General features: G+C 49.3%; 1 protein-coding gene across 6 annotated transcripts in view; it reads right to left on the reverse strand.

The window, feature by feature from the left end:
- Positions 1 to 1,128: 1,128 nt before the first annotated feature.
- hdac7a (histone deacetylase 7a) overlaps positions 1,129 to 21,946 on the reverse strand; it is a 68,640-nt gene continuing 47,822 nt past the window's right edge. For all 6 annotated transcript variants that reach the window (XM_036533195.1, XM_036533194.1, XM_036533197.1 and 3 more), the window contains 22 exons: positions 20,461 to 20,578; positions 20,000 to 20,103; positions 19,059 to 19,181; positions 18,503 to 18,612; positions 17,252 to 17,353; positions 16,593 to 16,764; positions 15,368 to 15,567; positions 14,979 to 15,227; positions 14,261 to 14,471; positions 13,453 to 13,586; positions 12,998 to 13,118; positions 12,853 to 12,902; positions 10,414 to 10,521; positions 10,062 to 10,117; positions 9,159 to 9,246; positions 8,848 to 8,967; positions 7,230 to 7,327; positions 5,189 to 5,307; positions 4,520 to 4,653; positions 4,346 to 4,430; positions 3,593 to 3,731; positions 1,129 to 3,387 (listed from right to left, as the gene is read on the reverse strand). In XM_036533195.1, coding sequence (XP_036389088.1) covers positions 3,342 to 3,387; positions 3,593 to 3,731; positions 4,346 to 4,430; positions 4,520 to 4,653; positions 5,189 to 5,307; positions 7,230 to 7,327; positions 8,848 to 8,967; positions 9,159 to 9,246; positions 10,062 to 10,117; positions 10,414 to 10,521; positions 12,853 to 12,902; positions 12,998 to 13,118; positions 13,453 to 13,586; positions 14,261 to 14,471; positions 14,979 to 15,227; positions 15,368 to 15,567; positions 16,593 to 16,764; positions 17,252 to 17,353; positions 18,503 to 18,612; positions 19,059 to 19,181; positions 20,000 to 20,103; positions 20,461 to 20,578 — 2,687 coding nt within the window. In that variant the 3' untranslated portion in view covers positions 1,129 to 3,341. The remainder of the gene's footprint in view (positions 3,388 to 3,592; positions 3,732 to 4,345; positions 4,431 to 4,519; positions 4,654 to 5,188; positions 5,308 to 7,229; positions 7,328 to 8,847; positions 8,968 to 9,158; positions 9,247 to 10,061; positions 10,118 to 10,413; positions 10,522 to 12,852; positions 12,903 to 12,997; positions 13,119 to 13,452; positions 13,587 to 14,260; positions 14,472 to 14,978; positions 15,228 to 15,367; positions 15,568 to 16,592; positions 16,765 to 17,251; positions 17,354 to 18,502; positions 18,613 to 19,058; positions 19,182 to 19,999; positions 20,104 to 20,460; positions 20,579 to 21,946) is intronic.

A 21,946-nucleotide genomic window follows, 5' to 3' on the forward strand; every position in this document is an offset into this window, starting at 1 on the left:
TATATTCGTCATTATTAACAATTACTTTTAATTCCTCATAGGTTCAGTTTTACAACACAGTCCTGGTGGGGTCTAATGAGCAAAAACTGCCCAGGGTCTGACATCCCTCCCCCCCTGCTAAATTATGTAGTATGCACAACACTTGCCAAACGCTTAGCATTGCAAATCGACAATACAGATGCTTTCTCTATATATATACATGGATACACACACAGGCGATACACAACAGTGCACTCCAAGAGGAGTGTGATTAAGCTTGCACAGAAACGTTACTTCTACGTTTACGTTTAAGCGGAGGAACGTTAGCACAACTGTATAACCACTCCATGTCTTTGTGATCGTAACTACACAGTGAGGTGGTTAAGAAACACTGTTATTAGTGCGTACATTTACTTTTTATTACTGGTGTGGATGGTTTTATTTTCAAACACCTCAATCGCAAATCGCAAGGCAAATGCTAAGGTAGATACAGTAAAGTACACTGTATGACTCAGCAGTCATATTAAAGCTCGGGAGGATATTAAAGCTTCAGTGGGTATTCTGAAGGGGAACCCAAATCGATCTTTGCAGTTGTCGTTTAATGGGCCTTGCATGTTTGTTTTGCTTTGCGTCTTTTTGGTGGCAATTCCTCATCAGAGAACTTACTAGAAGGGAGGGCAGCTCAGTGTCACTTCACTGCCTGGAGTGCTTAACAATTAAGTCCGATGAGTCTTTCCACTCAGCGTCAGTCCAAACGCAGGAAAATAATGCCTTTACTGCTATATGGGAAAAACCACATTTACAGTTGACTACTATACTGTATGTAGGAGGTAAACTATCGTCCACAGTATCAGACTTTCGTTTATGACGTTTTTTTTAACATTGAATAGATCAGTGTGGTATGCTGCATTTACTCAAATCCAAGTTGCCTCCAAAACGGTCGTTGACAGAAGAGGCTGGCATCATCTCCTAAATTAAACCATGAATTGGAGACAAACCACCCAGATATTCAATATATTATCTGAGTGATTTGTAAAATGCATTGTTTAAAAACACCTCACATCTAAACATTTAACATAATTGATTTTTGTAAAAAATCAAAACAATTGCAGAAACAGGCATACTCAGTACAAAAACCCTCATAATTTGTAATTCATAGAGAAAAATAATAATTTTGTCAGTTTTAAGAGTTTAAAAATTGTGACTTGGATTGGAGAAAATACAGCATATTTGTACAGTATACTTGCATACAGCTGTTCCAAATGGGTAGTATTAATGTTATTGCAAAAAACAGCCAGAAAAAGAATGTACTCTCTACATTTAAGATGCAATAGTGCAGTAAAACGTAAAACAGAGATATGAAACTTCAGCTGTAAACCAAGTCCTCGCCACTTGTGTGTACAAAGCTGTATGCTGGTCCAGGAATCAAAGCAACACCATCCTCCCCCTTTAAAAAATTCTCTCACAAACTCAAACTCAATTAAGGTACAAAACCCATCAAAATACACTCTAGGTCTTCTCCTTTCAAAGTAATCATCAAGGAATTCAGACTAATATACACAATACAGTAGGTATGTTATCCACAGGTTAAAATACTGGACATGTTTTTATATTTAAATCAATTTGGAATGACCTGGGAATGATCACTGCTATAGAAAAAGTAACCAAATGTGTTTGGGTCTGACTACAATGTTAGTAAAGCTAGTCCACCGATTAGGAAATATTTAAGACATTTTTCATAGTAGGAGTATCTGCTTTCGCTAACAACACTGCTCTTTACTGACAGCATAGATTTGTCTCACAAACAAACACTAAAAACCCTCACAGCTGAAGGCATAAGAAGGAGCTCCTGCATAACTGAGCCAGTATTCTCTGCATAATGTTCACTGGTTGGATTTGGTTGGTCCTTTCTCAGTTCAAAAAGCAATAATCATTGATCCCTACATCAGTGATGAGGCATTTACAGTGTCCAAAGGGGTGTTTGCTGCTTATGTATGTGTGTGCATTTGTGTGCATGCATGTGTGTGTTTATTGTGACTGTGTGTATGTTAACGCGCATGTGTGTCTCAATTGCTGGTGCTCACACATTAGCTGACAGTGAAATTTATATAAGCTTAAGGCTGAAAGACACACTGCACTGTAAACTCAATGTCTCAACTGGTCTGCACACCACAGCGGAATGACTCAGCTTTGCTTTTGGTCTTCACTATGACCTACAAAAAAATCTGGCCTAACAGAAACGCTTTTACACATACACACACGAGCATAATGTGTGTACATGTGCATCATTAAGAGCCTACATTTTAACAAGTATGTGAAAAATTGCCTCAGAACGAAATTAAATTAACCAAAAAAGATTTGTTTGCTTCATTTTTTTTCCTCTTAAGTACAAAGCTCTACCAAGAATTAAATAACCTAGATTTTTTTTTTGCTTATTGTCCCAGAGGATGGAAATTTTTCATGGTTCACATTATGGAATGCACAGTGCAAAAGTCACAAAAACCACAGTCTGCCGAGTCTTCCGCCTCCTTCCTTAGTGGTTAAATAATAAGAATATTAATGACATCAGTGAAAAAAAGACATTCCACAGTGGCCAGGTGCAAGGGTTTCGGAGCTTCCCTCCTTCTCTGGGTTCCATGGTGAAGCAGACTGCTTTTTCTTTCGCTCAGTCGATGTGTATCTGTTGGGTGCAGTCTGGAAAAAAAGAGACCACCCAGCCTCCTCCCTCCGCCCCCCCTTTGGTCCAAACACGAAGTGGAGGATCTTTCAAAAGGTACTTCGATCTCCTGGGTGGGACATGTTCTTGGGGTGGGAGTGTGGGGGATGGTGCAGGATGGGGTTGGGGGTAAGAAGGGGACATCCCCTAAGGCAATGACAGTGACAGGAAGCCTCTCTCGGAGGGCTTCACTGGGAACAAGAAAGTCTGTCCCCTTCAAGACCAAAAAAAAAAAAAAAAAGGCAAGAGTGACATCGCGGTACAGGCCTGTTATTCAAATGTTCTTCAGTAATGGTGAGCTCTTCATAATTCCCTGCTCCTTCACTGATAGAGTCTGTGCCCATTTCATTAGAAGTCACGGAATTCATCTTCGCGCAAATATGAACTACACAGAAAGAGATTCTGCCAGATTCAGTCTTGCTACGGTCCCCTTGTCCTCCCGGTAGGGGTGTGAGTGCGGAGAGTGTACAAGAGGAGTATGGTCTGTGTTGAGGCGTAGTAGTCTGAAAAGAGGCTGTACAATGGTTTGAGGCACTGGTGGTGTGCGACTCTGGGAGATAACACCCCGTCTTGGTCACAGAACAGTACCAAAAGCTCAGGTCGGCGCTCCGCGGGAGGGACCGAAAAGGTGAAAGGTCAGCACTCTCTACATCGAGTCGTCATCGTCGTCTTCCATTGGTTCAGCAGAGAGACTGCACAGAGAGAAACAAGAGAGGAACTCAACCGGAGAACTGTGGTCCGGACCATATTACATGTGTGCTGTCCAGAGAACCGTTCTTTATGCCACATACATATGCCACAACTATTCGTTTATGTAAATGACACTGGAGTAGAGGCGACACTGGAGAGTCTCAGTAAGGACATCCTCCTTAGATGGCAGTGTTTGGGAGGCAGTACCTCTTGCTGGCCAGGACGCCCACGGAGAGGGAGGCCAGAGCGTTGACCGTGTCCGTCTCCTCGCAGTCGTGCCTCTGGGCGCCCAGGAAGGACATATCAACGGTCTGGACAAAGCGCTTCACCGACTGCCAATACTGACCTGAGGGACACAGAGGGAGAGCATAAGCCATGTCCCATAAGACCCATATGGGAAGGCTAAGGACAATTATGGAGAAGGGCACGGTGCATCCCCCATGTGCCAGTTTGTGCCTGGGCTGTCCTTAGTGTTCACACTTTTATCAGATAGACATTGTAGACACACACACACACACACACACACACACACACACACATACATACTCACACACACTCTGTGTTCATGCATGCATCCTGACTAATAAAGAAATGACTGCACAGAGGTATTGCTTTGCATGTGAGCCCTGTCATTAATTCTCTCTCTCACTCTTAGAGGCTGAGAATTCTTGTGGCTTTGCAGATATTTTTAATTAATTGAAGTGAATTGGGGAAAACATTTGTGTGCAATCAGGAAGGGGATGTTATGAAGCCCCTGTGCCAGAGAAGCGTTTGAAGATAATTAGAGACAGACAGAGGAGAGGAGGAAGGCAGGGTAGATGGAGAGAGAGAGAGAGACAGAAGGAGAGAGGGATGAAGGAAGAGGGGGAGGAATAGATGAAGAGATGGACATAGGGAGGGAGGGAGCGGGTGACAGAGGGAGAGAGGGATGGAGAGAGGGTGTGGGGGACGGGGACTGACCGTGGATCTGCAGCACCCGCTGCAGTGACCGCACCCCGTTGGCGTTGGGCCTCTGCTGCAGCACCTCCTCAGACAGCGGCTCCACCTGGGCGGGGCAAGAGAGGGGCGCAGCGTTACCCGCGGGTTCCAGCGGCCAGGACACAGGGGTGCGCCTCTGCCTCCGCCAACACTCACCTCATTTCCCAGCAGGGCGCTGACGCACGCCTCCGAGGCGTCGCAGATAGCCGTCAGGTCGTGACCCCCCTCCAACGCCAGCACCACCCGCCCCCCTGCCAGGTGCATCAACTGCCGCGTCAGGAAGCCGAAACCTGCGGGACGGGCGCAGATAGTGAGACCCGAGGCGGAGCGCTTCAGAGCTCCACAGAGCCGCTACGCTACCCTGCTGATCAACAACCTCACTGAACCACTTTAACTCTGATGAGTGGTAATGGTTTTAAAAGTATAAAAAGAATGGTAACTAAAACACCATTTAACTGATATAATGCTATTTAATGAACCCTGCTGATTAAGGTTCACCTTTTTGCACTCATTACATGGAGGCAGCTGTTTATCAAATTATAGCCAATCACTAAGCTGTCCTTTTGAGTGCATCTACACTCATTTCCCCACGACTGGCCAATTGCTCATGATGTCGTCAAGGCTCATTCCAGTGATTGGGAAAAAAAAAAAAAAACAGCCAAAGGCAGCCACTTGAAATTTCGAAAATTTCTGTCCCTGAAGTATGAACATCTCAGCACATCTGGCATATCCACTTGAAAAACCAAGAACTATCTTGTAGATAATAGTGTTCATGGCATGCAAAGAATAGCTACATCTTCAGTCTTTCTTAGGGTGCTGGCTTACATTTTGCGGAGACTTTGTACCCTCCCAGGGCAGGGGGATGCCCCTCGGCTGCGTCAAACCCTGATGAGACCAAAACCACATCCGGGGAGAACTCCTTGGCAATGGGCATGACCACTGTCCTGTGGAGACCACAACAGACGCGGAGAGGAAAATTACCCAGCATTCATCGGCACACACTGCAGCTCTGGCTCCGCACCCCCCAATGGCTGTGTGACCATCAAAAGCGCTCTATAAGAGAACGGTTTCCCAACCGCTCGACGGGCTGAGTAAGCCGTGACCTCTCCGTTACCCAATCAGAGGCTCCCAACCGTCAGGACAGTGCTGTATGACATCATAAAGGGCAGAGGACTCATCCATGCACTCGGTCGGTTTGGCCCGACACTCAGATGGATAAGGGTGGGCAGGGGACGAAGGGAGGGGCATCGGAGGGGTGAAGAGAATCGGGGGGAGTCTGCGGAGGGGGGTGGGGCCAGGGCACGTGCTCTGGTTGCGTTCTGGGCCCGCGTCCGCCACTGCTGCCCCTGCCAGCGATTCAGCAAGCGCGGAGCGCTCGATTCTTGGCAGGCGGGTTCAAAGCTGCCGCCCGCCGTCTGGTTCTCATTTGGAGCTCGTAGCTCTTCTCACGTCACTGACAGCACTCATATGGGATCCATTTCGGTTAATTATCCCGCTCTTGGATTCCCTCAGCCTACCCCCCCCCACACACCCCCCGCCTCTGAATTCCCGCATAAACCGACCCCACCTCCCCTGCAGACCAATAAAGACGACCTCGCTTCTCTGTGATGAGAGGAATACTTCAAGAGTGGGCACGGGCCGAGAGAGAGAGGGACCGCTCGTTAAAGATCACACAGAGAGAGGGAAATGGCACTGTGGTGTGGGGAGGGTGACTGGGTTTCGTCCCTGGTCCATGCGCCGGTGTCCTGCAGCTCGGAGGGCCTAGGGACACGGGACGCAGGACACATTCTGTACTGCCATCCTCCAACACAGAGACCTTCATGACTGCCACGCCCCTCGTTGACGATCGTTTAACATTCACTCCAACCGCACACACCCCACACCATTAAAAAGTTGCCCCTTTTAAACGTGTGCTGCCTACATGTATACAGCACTGGCGATAAATGCAATCTTTTCAGAGTTAATCTGACTGAAACCTGACTGGATCCCTATGGCAGGATGTTACCATTAACGACCCCGTATGTCTGTACCGTAACGTTAAATAAAGATAGACACTGTAGGCTGTGCCGTTTTACGAATGCGGCCGCGGATATGAAAACGTTTGTTAAACTGTGGGTCTCTTTCTGTTTTGTGAGAGGCAGTGACTGGAACCCAGAGCCACCCAAAGCCAGTAGCGCAGACAGCGACCGCTTAGCCATAAAGTCTGGCTGTTGGGGCTGTTGGATCGTAACACTGTGTCATTTCACATTTTAAAACCCGAGTTTGGGGAGAGGCCCACACAGTGCGATCCCAGCACAGGCCTCGCTTGCTGTATGGCACAACCGTCGTTTTCTTGGTGCGGCTCCAAAAACGTGGCAAAAACAATCAAGCTAATCAAAACCACGAATCCAGTCACAATTAATGCAATGTGGAAGTGGCTGGATGGGAAATTTGGTTTAACGCCGCTGAGCAAACTTTGACTAAAACATGGAACAGACCTCACACTTTAAAGTCAAAGACATTTTGCAAAAATACCATGCACACACTTCATATCCACATGTTTAGTAACGAGGAATTAGCCACTGTGTATTTGTAATTCACTACACTCAGTACAATCTCCAATCAACTTTAGGGACAGCACCTAACAGGCGTCAGGAAAATCCTTTAAATGACTGAACAGACAAAATCAGCCATTTCACTTCAGTTCTCCTGAAAAACCAATCACCCTTCAAGTCTCAGGTACCTTCACTTGGTACATTTTGTGAATCTCCTAACTAAACACTCTTGACCCCAGATTCACACCGTTTTTGGGTTCGGGGTGAAGACTACAGAGACAGACGAGAGGAGGCTGGTCAGCAAGCCTGCAGCATGGGGGCGGGGCTGTTACCTGAAGGCAGCCAGGTACTCTGCATCGCCCATGGGCGGGTCCAGACCCCCTGTCCATGCCACGTTGACATTGAAACCCTCGCCAGGGCCAGATCCAACCTGGAGGGCACAGAAGAAGGCATGTGATTTTTTTTGGGGGGGGGGGGGGTTCGCTCAGAGGATTGGGACAGGGTGCATCTGGCCTGTCCTGCTCCACATTAAAAGCTTTTAAAGTGGCACTGTCTCCCCTGGCGTTCATGTGTAACGTCTTGGTGGGAGGGGTATTCTAAAATGGCATGAAAGTGCAGTAATGTCCTTTGTTGTTGCTCCTTAGAAGTGGAATGCTTATGTAATTGTACAATAACACAATGTGACAGAAGGCAAAGTGAACAAAGAACAGAGGAAAAATGCTGACCTCTGTAAGACAATCAACCCATTGCGTGCGGATGGCAGATGAAGCCAGTTTTTTTTGGGGGGGGGGGGGGGGGGGGGCACATAGCATCTAAATAAAGCTGGGGCCTGGAGAAGCCTGGGAGTGAACAGAAGACTGGCCCCCAGGGATGCCTGCATTCTCACAGGCCGGGAGGCCAGGAGAGAGCCCTGTCTGAATGTCGGAAAGGCCTCAAGCAAGTCTGTCCCTCTCCGCAATCCTCCGTTGAATTTAATTTAACCCCGAGCGCTGCTCAACATGAAGGTAAAAGGAAGAGGCTGGTGGGTAAGGAGCTCTTGTGAAAGAGGCTAGAGAAGAGAGGCTGAGGTCTGGGTTGGGGGGGGTGTACATTTCAGACACAGCCTGTCCAAGACGGGCAGGATGCACACAGGCAAACAAAAAACACATGGGCATCGCCGGTCGCTGCCAAATCCCCCGACACGGCACTACTTCTGCTGCTTTTATCTCCACTCTCTTCTGCCCTTTCCCCCCCCCCCATACTGTCTCTTTCCCATCCTTTCTTCTTCCATTTTACACAAGACGAAGTGGTGCGCCAGTCCAGACATCACCATCAAAGGTGTGTGTGTGTGTGTGTGTGTGTGTGTGCGTGCGCGCGCGCGCAAGTATCCAGACATCACCATCAAAGGAGTCTGTGTGTGTAAATGCATGCACGTGTGTGTCTGTGTGTGCGAGTATCCAGACATCACCATCAAAGATGCGTGCGTGTGTGTGTGTGTGTGTGTGTAAATGTGTGTGTGTGCGTGTGTGTCTGTGCGTATGTGGGTGTGTGCAAATGTGTGTGTGTCGATGTGGGCAAGTATCAATGTGTGAAAGTGTGTGTGTGTGTGTTTGTGCATGTGTGAGTGAGTATGAGTAAGTGTGTATGTGTGTGTGAATATGAGTATGTGCAAGTGTGTGTGTCTCATTCCACTGTAGAGGCCACACAAGTGAGGGCCAGTGAAGGGTTACAGATAAGGGTTAGAAACTCCATCCCCTCTATACCTCACTCTGCTTTCAGTTTAAAGGGACGCATTTTAGAACGGACTGTTCTGGACTGTTGCTTCAAGTCTCCCTGGAGACCTGAGGATGCCCGGTGCCTGCTGGCTGGGCGGCTGTGTGTGAGAAGAACTATACTCCTACAGTACTAGGCTCTACTAGCATGTCCTTCAGTCTGCCTCACAGTGACAGCATGTGGGGCCGCCAGACTCACCTCAGCTGGGCTCCCACTGCCAGGGAAGAAGTTGCCATCGTCATAGCGATGGAGCGAGATGTAAAGCACACTGGGGTCATTGTAGAACACCTCCTGGGTACCATTGCCATGGTGAACATCCTGAATGTGCACAAACAAAAAAAAACTGATGCACAATCCACTCCTGACCAAGCGGTAAAAATGCCAAAATTATTTCAGCACACACACTGTAACTTAGCAGCGTGTGCATCAGTAGTCTCTTTGGAGGTAAAAGGTGTGGCTAAAGAGCCCACTGCAGACAGCTACACTGTATGTAAGTGTGATCTCCTCACCCAGTCAACGATGAGGATCTTGCTGGCACTCAGCTTCTGCTGGAGCTGCTTGGCTGCAATTGCCACCGAGTTAAAGAAGCAAAAGCCCCTGAGAAACAGAGAGAGGGAGAAGAGGGTTTAGGAGTGATTTTCCACTGAGAAACAATACTGATGACACAGCGTGGGGGTGGGAAAAGGGGCAAATTGTTCTAGAATATTTTTTAGAGGAGTGAGAAATCTCACAGACTGAGAACAGCAGTAAAAGGGAGGTATAAATTGTCTCTTTTCCCTCCTGTCCCACTTACCCCCACAGAGCTTCATCATCAACCCATAAATAACCTTCCACAGACAAGTGCTGCTGACTCTGCTGCACACAGCTGACTGTGGTTACACCGACACACAGCGAGAGCACGTTCATACGGGCACACTCACACACGTTCACACACACACACACACACACACACACACACACACACACACACACACACACACACACACACACACACGCGTTCACACACACACACTCGCTCACTCACTCACACACACACACGCACAAACACATACGCACATGCACACACACTCACCCACACACGTGCACACACACACACACACACACACACACAGACAGATGTTCACGCATTCATACTTGCCTACACAGACACACTCAGACATGTTCTCACTCTATGACAGGGCAGAGGTTTAGGTGGTTTGTGTTCTTCACTGCTGACAATATGACAGCAGTCAAACTTAAGATGCAGCGGCACGTGCTCATACGTAACTGTGCTCGGCCACTAAGTTGTGAGCGTGTGGGAGCTGGTTATCTGGAACACTCCAGGCACCTGGCCCATGTCTGCCAATGCTGCCAGAGCCTGTGAAGTGCTGAGGGAGGAGAGGGCCGAGGGGGGGGGGGGGGGGGCTACTCACATGGGGTTAGATGGGTCCGCGTGATGTCCAGGGGGTCTCACCACCGCAAAGCCATTCTGGGGAGAGGAAAAAGAGCCACGATTCTCAGTCCCGGTCATTAAAGGTTATTACTGAATTACTGCACATCCTACGGCATTCTATTTTCACTCGGGGGGGGGGACTGGTTTGGTCTCAGAGGCATTCACAGATCTGCACTGCTGGACTGATCACTCAAATGTAAAGCCTTAAAGCTACATGAATGCCATGCTGCTTTGTTTCTGAAGGCTGCCATGTCTCAGTGCTGAGGGGTTGGCTATCAGGTGCCTTCAATTAGTCAGTGCAGGGGTCTGAGTTTGTGGGGGGGTTTATGCACCTTTAGCTCGCCCTTGGCCACCCGGAACGCCAGCTCCGTCACGCTGCCGGCCGCCATGCGCGACGCCGTCGAGGTGTGCATCTCGTTCCAGATCGTGTCATTGTCCACCTGCCAAACAGACGAAAGCAGCCAATCAGAGATCGGGGCGATTGACAACAAGAAACGGACGACAAATCAGGAGTCTGACATTTGCAAATAATAAAATGCGGCGGAACTGTGACATCAGAGAGGGTCTGGTGGTGGTGGTTGTGGTGGTGGTGGGGGGGTATGGGGGCATATGGGGGGTTTCATCACCCTCATTACATTCTCCTTCTCAGAGGACGCGGCTTCCGGCGCCAAGACTTCACAAGGACAGTGATGTGACAGTGCTGGCCACAGCCACCGAGGCCACATCTGCTCCCTAATGAGATCCACCCACGCGGGACAAACGGGCCTTTGTAAGGTCCAGCTGGTTCTGCCGGGGTTAAACCAGAATTAATCACCCTGAGCGCTTGCTCCATCCGTAGCTAATTGCGTGATGCGCTATTTAGAATTTGGGCACATTTTCGAGAGAACTGAAAACCCACTTGAGACTGGAGCAATCTGCGGCTCGTTGCTGGCTTTACGGTATCGGCTTGCTCGTCGCGGAGCTCAGAACAACGCGGTGTCACTGGCCCAAACCACCGACCCCAGGGGACACTTCCGCCTCCAGCACTCAGCAGGTCCAATTGTCTGTTTCGCAGAGTCCTGTCACACTTCCATCGGTAGTGCTGCTCATTTTCAGTGCCTTTCACTGCCGTGCCAAACGAGCGTGATAAACAACCCATCTGACATCATCCATGCTCAAGACACCTCAAAACACCTCCATAAATCTTCTGATGCATCCACACGTGATACTACAATCACCAATGAATATTTGTTGTCACGTTATAGCGTGGCACTGTTGGCTTTCCCACACCTGGAGTAAAACAGAGTAGAGCTGCATTGGTTTTTCCAGCGTTTTGAGCTTAGTGAAGTGGAGCATTTCTTTTTAATAAAGTGTTGAGAGCAAGCCGCCAAGCTAACCCTCTTGTTCTCCAAGGTAACTGTACGGTACATTGGCAACAGTTTTGCTGAAGCTGTGGAGGCCTGCCAAGATCGTACAGCGGGTTACAGGTCAGATATTTCTGCAGAGGTCTGCTACCAAGGGTGTGGTAATCCTAGCCCTGAGAGGGGAACCGCGGTGACAACATGCTATGGCACAGGAGGAGGTCGCTGGAAAAATGTCTCAAATTGAAAGGTCCAATAAAAAATAAATACATGTAAAAGAAACTTGGAGCGAAAAAGAAAGCCCAAGTTGACGGAGGAGGGGTTCCCGTGCGATTCTGTCGTTTGCCCCCAATCCCTTCTTTCTTTCTTTCACCCCCCCCCCCCCCCCCCCCCCCCCCGGTTTTAGTTCAAATCTCACATTTCTGGCGGTTTGGCGCGGCGGAGCAGTGAAATCAGTGGAATCCCTTTCATCCCTGCCATCTCCATGCTGTTTCAATCAGCGCACGACACCAGCGGAGCCCGGGCCCGGAAACCCACAGTGACCGGGCCGCTCACCCGCCACCAGCCCGCCCGGCTCTCTCTCACTTTTACAGCCCCTCTCTTCCCGCTCATCCCTCTCTTCCCATCACCACTCCGCCGGGTCACAACCCACCCCCAACGAAGACTGTCAAACCCTGCACTTCTCCTCACTGCCCCCCCCTCTCCATTCTTTACTGGAGGCACAGGAAAACCGCCCAAGCCCACAGGAAAAAAATGACACACACTTCTGCTGAATCAAGCTTCTGCACTTACTGTTACAAAGTTAATGATTTCGATGCTGTGTGTTGGGTTTAAGATGCGCTACAGAATTGCTCATCACATCAAACTTAGGTATGACAGTGAATGCCACTGTGTGATGATACAGAGTGCATTGGTCGATGACATAGTGCAGTTATGATGGTTCTTTTTAATGAAATCAATCTCATCTTTAAATTGTCAGACCCGCTGAGCAACACTACAGCCAGGGGTGAAGGATTATAATTTGCTAAAATACCTAACAAGGCAGATTGGAAATTTCCCTATTAACAGTCAATTTTTCTATTGACTCCATTCAGCCTAATGGTTGACAACAAAACAGCATTGTGGAATAATGCTTTCTGGAAGAACTACACCCAGGGAAAAAGTTTGGTTGGATATATCATGCTTATATACAATTCACCATATCCCTCTGTATATACTTCTGATTTCATACCAAACAATTATCTAGAGTGGGCTTTTCAAATACATATTTTCTCCAGAAAAAAGTGACTTTAAGCTCTATTAATTTAATGTGTTATAAAATGAGTGCATGGGATGACTCCTGCTAAGGTGTGTGAGAGTGTAAGAGCATGGCTGCGCATGTGGTCAGTGTGTGTGTGTGTGTGTGTGTGTGTGGGTCAGCTTTGTACTCACCCCGACTCCCCCACATGGCAGCATCACAAACATCCTCTGGGACAGGATACCTGTGGAACAGAGGGACACAAGGTTTAGGGATAAGCCATGAAATATGTGCTCTTCTTCATACAGTATATACGTATGCAGACAAATGAAGGGATACCAGCTAGCTTGCGGTTGTCCAGCTTCAGGCGGTTGAGCGGGTTGGTGCCATAGAGAAGGACGTGGCGTTCTGAGTGGACCGACTGCAGCTCCTCCAGAGTGGCCTTCCTGCCTCGGATACTCTGAGGGAGAGGAGGCCGAGAACTCGGTTCAGTATCATTTGCAGAGTTATAGCTGCCCTACAACTCAGTTCTGTACTACATCTCTGCAGTGTTACAGCTCGCCTACAACTCTGTACTGTACAGTACTGTACTCACACTTCTGTAGTCATGTTTGTGGTACTACAATGACACACATCTTAAAACTCAGCACTGTGTAACACGCCCAGTCATATTCTCAGGAGTCAGCTTCCCAAATGAAATTTGACTTCTGGGCACATGAAGCAAGGACAACGACAGGTCAAAGGACATGCTGTGGCACATTGCTGTGGGTACGAGGGGGAGGTGTGTGCTGTACCTCACACTGGCTCCGGAGGCCCCTCTCCTGCAGACGGGACCAGATGCTCTGTATTCTCCCAGCATGCTCTGGGTGGTTGCTGTTGTCCCCACAGGTACACTGGTGCTTCAGCATTTGGGAGTCATAAACCAGGCCTGCACACAGACAGACAAACACACACATGCAGACAGGGGTGTGTAAAGACATGTGCCACCCATCAATGCTCTGTGCACTCATGTAGTGCAGTGTATCTCTTCAAACAGAACAAGCATCGGCACTCATATTCCTGAAGCAGCACACGCCTACATACTTTCTTTTTCATTTTGTTCTTTTTTGTCTCTTTCATTTCCTTCCACAGTCCTGCAGATTGTCTCCTCAAGTAGCTAAGTACTGAGTGCCTTAAGCCTTTGGTCACCTGACTGAATTCAACCCAACTTACCTAATTGCTGATCCAATTATGTAATTAAGTGTTCAGAGAGAGTACAAAACCAGAGGCAACTTTAATGCTCCAGTAATGGAACTGCCAACTGCTGCCTGAGCACACTCATACTTCAGTGCTGTTTGTGTGTTATGAGTATTTGGGTGGTGTGGGGGCGTCGTGGTCTGTGTAATCATATCATAGTGGACTTATTAAAAATCCTTCAGGGGACTAAGGTCAGCACAGGTCTCCAGCCCATAAGGCAGTTTGACAGCTGTAGTTATTAAATCCTGTGCTGGTCCTGGCAGCCAGACTAGTCCATGCCACCTGAACGCCACAAAGGGTCCCTCTTCATTCAGGAAAGCATCGGGACTAAAAAAGGGGTAACCAAACCCTGCTCCATCCTCTCACCTGTGGTGAAGCGGGGCTTGCTGGGGGTCTCGGGGGCGGGCAGGGGCAGGGTCTTGTCCGGCAGCGTGAGGGAGGTGGACGCCGGTGAGGACTGGGTGCGGGAGAGAGGCCGGTGGGCCGCGCCGAGCACCATGGGAACCGCCAGCGTCTCCATCTGGGCCGTCTGACGCCGGAGCTGCTGCAGCTGCTTCTGTTTCTCCCATAGTAAAAACTGCTGGGGAGACGGGGGGAGGGGTGAGAGAGGGAGGGTGAGAAATGGGGTGGAAAAGGAGAGGATACTGGTTAGGGATAATGAATTAGGGTAGGGGGGCAGGGGAGGTACACAGCTGAGTGTGGAGGCTGTCTCTTAAATAACAAATGCTGTGATGTATCACATCTTCTTTCGTCCATGTGATACTATAATGCCCTCTTGTGGCCATGTAGAGTAGCATGCTAGTGCAGCCATTTGATGGTACGAGATTTCAGTCCCTTCCATTCTCAGCAGATTTACTAGTATTGAAGCTTTTTTGGCTAACCCTAACCCTATTTTTAGCTACCCTGTTCACAGAGATCTATCCAACTGGCCTCTCTCAATACAAAAATGCAATATAATGCACTATAAAATGCAGTTACATTATTAAACCGTGTTTAAATTCACTTTATTTGAGTGATCACGCTTTCCTGAAAATGAGCGTGTGCATGTGCAGTGTAGGAACTGTCTGTTCCATTATGGACTCACCTGATTTTGCATGAGTGTCTGCTGCAGGTTTATCTGCTCCCCCTGGCCCTCCGTTGCAGAGCTAGGCTCCGCCTCCCGCATCGACTCCGCCTCCCGCAGTGACTCTGCCTCCCGCAGTGACTCCGCCTCCCGCAGCGACTCCGCCCGTGCCCTGCCCGGATGGGCATCTCCTGGCGCTGGCCCTGCCTCCTCCGAGTCCATGTCCTCTGACGGAATCTGCTTGAGGACCCGACTTGACTTGGACATCAGCTGAAGGTTTGACAGGGAGACAACAGGCATGTAACATCAAATAACTATAAGCAGTGTACAATGCAAGCTCTAAACACTGCTACCCTGTTGTCTCTGTTACAGAAACAGCGAAACAATAGCCATGTATTCTGAGGCAGTACCTTGCCCAGGTGGGTTTGCTGTTTGAGCCTCTCCAGGAGCTGACTGTTCTGGTGCTGCTGGAGGAGGTGTGGGTGCAGGGTCCGGGTGCTCTGGGGCAGCGGCGCCGACCGAGTTCTGCTCAGGGGCTTGTGGGGGCCTAGCGGGGCCAGGCAGTCCAGAGGAGGGGCAAACTGTATGGGCATAGGCCCAAGACCTGGAACTGTGAGAGAGAGAGAGTTGCTGAATATTAGCGCTTTTAATCAAGTAATATGTGAGCGTAGTATTGTGTGTGTGTGTGTTTGGGTGCGAAATCTCACTTAAAAATGCTTCCATAACTTGGTTCATCCCTAAATATATAAATGGCCTAAAGGCAAGCAACAGGTAATCAGAATCTGGTCAGAACTAACAAAACTATTAAAAACTGTTAAAAAAAGAGGGATCTAAAGCAATGCATGAAATCTAGTATAATTAGACAAGAAGGCTATTTCTGGTGGTATTGGTTCTCGACCAGGGCACAAAATGAAAGCTGTTTGTGTCTAAACGAGCAGAGCTTTTGGCCACCAGGTGGCAGTGTCACCACTCCCCCAGTGCCTGCGTTTCCATACGCATCCATTCCATCACCCAACAGTCCACAGCGCAGACAGCTCGCTGCTTTTGCAGCCGGTCCAACACAAACAAGGTCTATTCTAATGTTAAATAAACCCAGGGGTCTGAGACAATGGCCAGGTTCTACAGCACAAAGACAAACACAGGCATACACGAAAACAACTATAATTAGCCTGTACCCTGGTAAACCTGCTCCAGGTTCTCATCAAAACACAGACCTTGCCTCTCAACAAAAACTGGGAAGCTGGGATACACAAAGGGTTGGTTTGGAAGGCTCTTGGGTATTTTGGAGCGAACTGGATGTTAAGGGTGGAGTAAAGCAAACAGGATTCAAATGAAATGATGATAAAAATATTATACAGCCTCATGTTGTCTATGAATCATGTGTGTGTGTGTGTGTGTGAGTTGTTTCCAAATGCAGAGTTGTTTCCAGTACCGTCAGCTGCCTGTAGCACCATGTTAAATATGTGTAAATACAGCATGCAAATATAGCCTGTGAAACACATGTGTGGACCCTGCCTGTGGATTAGCACTGCGTTGACGCGGTGTCGCGGGGCATCATAGTGCGCGTGTGAGCATTACACGCTGGATGCAACGTGGTGCGCTGCGAGGGTGGGGGGTGGGGGGTTGGGGCCTCACCAGCGACCAGCGGCGAGCGCACAAGGCCGGAGGGCTCCAGGATGAGCACGGGCTGCAGGTGCGGGGACAGGGTGCCGGCCGGCTCCTCCAGGCCCACAGGCAGGTACACCTGTGGAGCCCCGGGCAGCATCGGCACCCTTCCCACCTTCAGGGAGCCCAGGTCAGCATCGCCCTGCAGGGGACACAGGCACAGCTCAGACACCTATCACACACAAACACGGCAGCCTCTACGACGCTACCGCCGTCGCTGCAAAAAGGGCCACAGTAAATAACATCAATGTTAATTTAAACATGTTAACAACCCATCCATTATCATTATCATTTTTGCTTCTCATCCATGCATTCACCTAAATGTAAAATGGGTTTCTATTGTGATGGTGGTGATGGAGTGGGCGTTTCCAGTTCTGCTGGTTTCAGGCCTCTGGTGAGATGACAGGGATAACCTGAGGACTCCTGCCTCATGAGCACCCTCATGTATGCCTATGGTGTTATTCAGTTATACAGAACACACTTCACAAGCCCGACAATCACACTTGTAATCACAGCATTACTTCAATTAGTAATTGATGTGCTTGTTTTCCCTTTACAGATGAAGCTGTGAATGGCTGCGTGAGGCCTTGAGTGCACTTTGGCCACCCCTGCCTGAGGTCAGGCCTTACCTTGGCGTTGGCGGGCAGCCCCAGGGTGATGGTCGGCATGGTGGACGGGCTCTGGACAGTGAAATGGGCCAGGGTGCCATCCTGGAGCAGCAGCCTCTGGGCCTACAGACAGACAGACGGACAGAGTGCCTTTCAGACCCGGTCCATGTTTAACACTCATCCTGCCTCCAGGTGAATTTGAGAGTAACGGTACCTGCAAACAAGTCCTGACGGCTAAGATAGGCAGCACTGAAGTGCTTTGTTTTTGCTCCAATATCTGATGTGTGCATGTGTGGTCGTGATAAGTCTAACTACAGTTCATCAGCACGGCCCGTTTTTAAAAGCATGTCCTCTAGGCTGTCAAAGGGCTCCAGCTGATATTTGTTCTGTTCCACATCTTTTAGTGATGGAGGCTAAACTGTTTGAAACCCTGCACCACGAGAATATCAGAGAATATCAATACAGACAGTGACATCTTTTGGGAGGAAAACCTCGCTCTTTTCTGGTTTCTTACATTGATCTCTGAGCCCCCTGCTGAGTGACCAGAGCTCTCCGCGGTTTGATGTTTGTTTATGAATAGAGAAGACATGACTTACAGAGAAGAGAAGATTTTAATTAGAAATCAAAAGGAGATTTGGTGTCATGGCTACCGCCTGCAGCCGCCCCAGCTGTCCTTCTCCGGTGACGCTGTTTAAAACATTTTATTACGCTGGGCTGCCGGAGTGGGGCTTAGCAGAGCTCCCGGAACGTCCAGGAACATGGAATTTATTGCTCTGATTTCAGCGTTGGCTGACTGGCTTTGGTGGTGGTGGTGGGGGGGGGGGGGGGGGGCTGTTCAATTAAACATCAGAACGTTCAGGCCGTCGTCTGCTCCCCAAACACACGGCCAAGTCAGGGCAGGCTGGCAGCTCGCAATATGGCCGGCACACCGACAAACAAACCTTTGGCTGGCACTCGCACCCCAAAATCCATGAAAGCATGTAAGCGCGAGCTGTGGCTTTGCACGCCTTTACCTGTGGCAGCGCTTTAATAGTGCTATGCTAACACTCACTGCTCTGGCAGTGTTGTTAGCCTGGTGTGACACTGGTGCTCATTCAGCTTGAATGGATACACTTCTGTTCCATTGTGCAGGGAGTCGCTCTGGATAAGAGTGCCTGCTAAATGAATGTAATGTAATGTAATGCAATGCAATGTTCTTCATGCACACACGTGAGTCTGTGATGGCTGGTGGGGGGGGAGGAGGAGGGGCCGGGGGGGAGGTCGGGGGCTCACCTCGTGGGTCAACCCGGCAGCAGGGGGCAGCGCTCCATTTTCAGTGGGCAGACTGTCATTGGGGGAGCTGCAGCCCGACACCGGGGTGCTGCTGCTGCTGGGGGAGGAGTCTGCGAGGGGGAGGGGTTACACGTTAAACCACCAAACCACCAAGAATCACAACACCCATACATCATCTAACTAGGATTTACAGGTACAACAATGTGACAAACTAGTTAGATGGTATAAATTATAACCAGACAGTTGATGGTTAAAATCCCAGCTGGGGATGTTTCATAGCTTTCATCTGAAGTCAGGCACTTATCTTGAATTGAAACTCCAACAAATGGAACAAACTGTACAAAAATAAAAGCCTGTTCCTTGCTGAGGATCCCTTAGAAAATCCTGACATTTTCAAGGGATGGTCTGACATGCCCCTTATTGGCATGTCATAATAACTAAGTTACAGTGTGCATTCTTTCAACATGTGAACCTGCTAAATTTACTTCAGTATGCAAGTCTCTTTGGACAGGACCCTGTGTCCTACAGTAATCCCCCTGAGGGAGCTGGCCAGTACCCAGAGTGTCAGGGACTCGGTGCTTGACGGTGGGCGGTGCACTCTCTTTGCGGGTGAGCGGGCTCTTGCGGGTATTCAGGTGCTTCTTCAGCTTGTGCTTGACCTTCAGGTTGGGCTCCGACGCTGCGAACACGACAGGGAGAAACGCTCACAGCACAGGAAGCCGACGCCGACAGGGCGGCCGTATCGCTGCAGGATGTTGATACACCCCGTGGACTGCAGCCTGAGATAAGAGCTGATTCATTGGGAAACGATAGCGGCAAGCATATGACACAGCAGAGCCACGGCGAATAAATGAGAAGACCAAGCCAGGTAAGGTAGTTCAGGGTTCAGGCATAAACTGAACAGATACTTCAACTAACTGAAAAAAACAAAACAAAAAAAAACAGTCGCTGTCTCCATGTGTGCGCTGAACTTGATCAGCGGAACTCTTCCACTAGGTCTGGGGGTTCTGCTATTTTAAAAACCCAAACCGGTAAAGTCGTTCAGACAGGCGGTGGCGTTTGAAAATGCCCTAATCTGATGTGAGAGGCGGAGCCATTCACTGCGGGCTGGTGGCATTAATCACGGCGAGCGTTACGAAACGCTCTCGCTTGGCATTTTTGCAGCGACGCTCCGGGGCCCGTTTGCGGGGCGGGGCAGCAGAGAGCTCGCGTTTCTGCAAGCGCAGAGAACACCTGGCTGCCGCCGCAGCCGTGGCTTCTGGAAAAAGGAAAAGAAATTCCGCGAGGTCACCTGACCCGTCCATCAGGGCTTTAACAGGTCTGACCCCTTTAGTCTTTTTCAATTGGTTTGTCACAATCAGCCTGTGGTAGCGCATGTTATGGGTCAGGTGACCACCACAGTAGTACCCATAGTGCTTTGCAGCCGATGAGCTTGTGAGGGGTGTGTGTGTGTGTGTGTGTGTGTGCGAGGAGAAGGACGAGGTTGGCGTGGCTCACCTGCTCGTCGCAGAAGGGGCTCCTCGGGGGTGTCGCCAGAGGGCTGTGCAGGGGAAGGAACCATCAATGTCTGGGGAGGCGCGCTGGGGTCTGGAGCCAGCTCCCTGTGAGCGCAAACACACACACACACACACATACACACCGCCACAGTTTACCAGACAGCACAAGATGCAGATCAAGTACACACACCGCCATACAAAGCCATCTGAAACCAGAAATGGCAGCCATTGAACTACATTACACACCCCAACACGTTAGATATGGAGCGCTTCATCTGCACTGGAGCAGAAATTAATTCTGCTGAACCCATGACACCTACTCATACACGCAGGTACTCTGCGTGTGTATAATATACACTCAAAATCGCCAGGCAGCTGGAGGGTTGGGCCTGAGTTTGTTCAGCTCAGCACATTTATTTGGAACTGAGCCAGACAGAAAAGTGGATTAATAACCCCTCTCACCGGTATCCCACAGGTGGTCCACTCAAGGGGTTGGAGTTGGTCTTCTCTAGGGCAGCCTGTTGCTTCTTCAGAATTACTTCCTGGAGTTTCTGCTTCACCAGTGTACTGGCCACAGCACCTGTCAATCAACACGTTGAACCAATCAGAGACCTATGAGCACTCAGTCAAATCCCTCCCCTCCTCATCCCCTTCCCCTTTCCCCTCACCATCATAAGCATAACTGACACTGATTCAGAGGGCACGCACACACGCGGGCCTGGCTAAGCATGACCACATGTTCCGCAAAGGGGAGGGAGTGAAATGTGTTCTGCTCTGTGATTCAGAGAGTGGAGGAGGAAGTGGAAACTCACTCTGGTGGAATTCCCACAAGTCTGGAGGTGAGGAGAGACGCTGTCAAAGCAGGCAGGAGTTTGGAGTGTGTGCCTGTGTGTGTGTATGTGTGTGTCATCGTACAATGAGGACTGCAGGCAAAAGGTGTGTGTGTATGTGTGTGCGATCGTACAATGAGGGCTGCAGGCAAAAGGTGTGTGCGTGTGCATGTGTGTGTGTGCGTGTGTGCGCGTGTGTGCTGACACAATGAGGGCTCCAGGCAAAAGGTGTGTATGTGTGTGTGAATGTATACTTGTACAAAGAGGTCTCTAGGCAAAAAGTGTGAGTGTGTGTGTGTGTTTGTGCTCACACAAAGAGGGCTTGAGATGAATGGTGTGTCTGTGTGTGTGTGTGCTTGTATGATGAGGGCTCCTGATTAATGGCGTGTGTAAGTGAGGTGAGTGAAACTGTATTCATCCGTGAACCCCCTTTATCGACCCTAACCTTATGCTATTCTGAGTTCCTGACTAAGCTGCAGATTACATCAGAACAGTCTACCTCTCTTGATTCCTATTAGGTGACTTATCAGCAGCTCCTTGGTTCTGGTGTTATTTTTTTGTAATTGAGTAAGACATTAAGATGAATAAACACAACTGCAGATGACTAAAAGTGCGGTAAAAAATTAAACAGACGCTATGACTTCACTGCCAAACACAAGTTCCGAGAACTTTTACGGGGCAGAGAGAGAGAGAGGGAGAAGGAAAGGGCAAGAAAAAGGGAGGTAGAGAGAGAGAGAGAGAGAGAAAGGGGGGGGGGGAGAAAGAAAAGGAAAGAGAGAGAAGCCAAAGAGAGACACAACTGGGGCTGGTGACCTCCAAGAGGAAAGCAGAAGGGCCAAGAATGACCGCTTGGGCTGGAAGCAGCCTAGGTGTCTGAGGCTAATGGGCTGGGTGCCTCCTGGCACTTTGAGCCTGTCATCAGGGGGTGAGAGGTGCCCCGGCCTCTCAGGACCCAGAGGATATCCAGACAGAGTGAATGGGCAAAGAGCAGGGAGCATGGCTTCACACAAAAACCCCTCATACAACAGCAAGAACACCAGGCCCCCCACGCTGTTTGGATGCCACTTCAAAGTTTGTTATTGTAGAATAACCGCCTCTCAGACACCTTATCTGATGGT

Source organism: Megalops cyprinoides, chromosome 7 (genome assembly GCF_013368585.1).
Source record: "Megalops cyprinoides isolate fMegCyp1 chromosome 7, fMegCyp1.pri, whole genome shotgun sequence".
NCBI classification, from domain to species: domain Eukaryota; kingdom Metazoa; phylum Chordata; class Actinopteri; order Elopiformes; family Megalopidae; genus Megalops; species Megalops cyprinoides.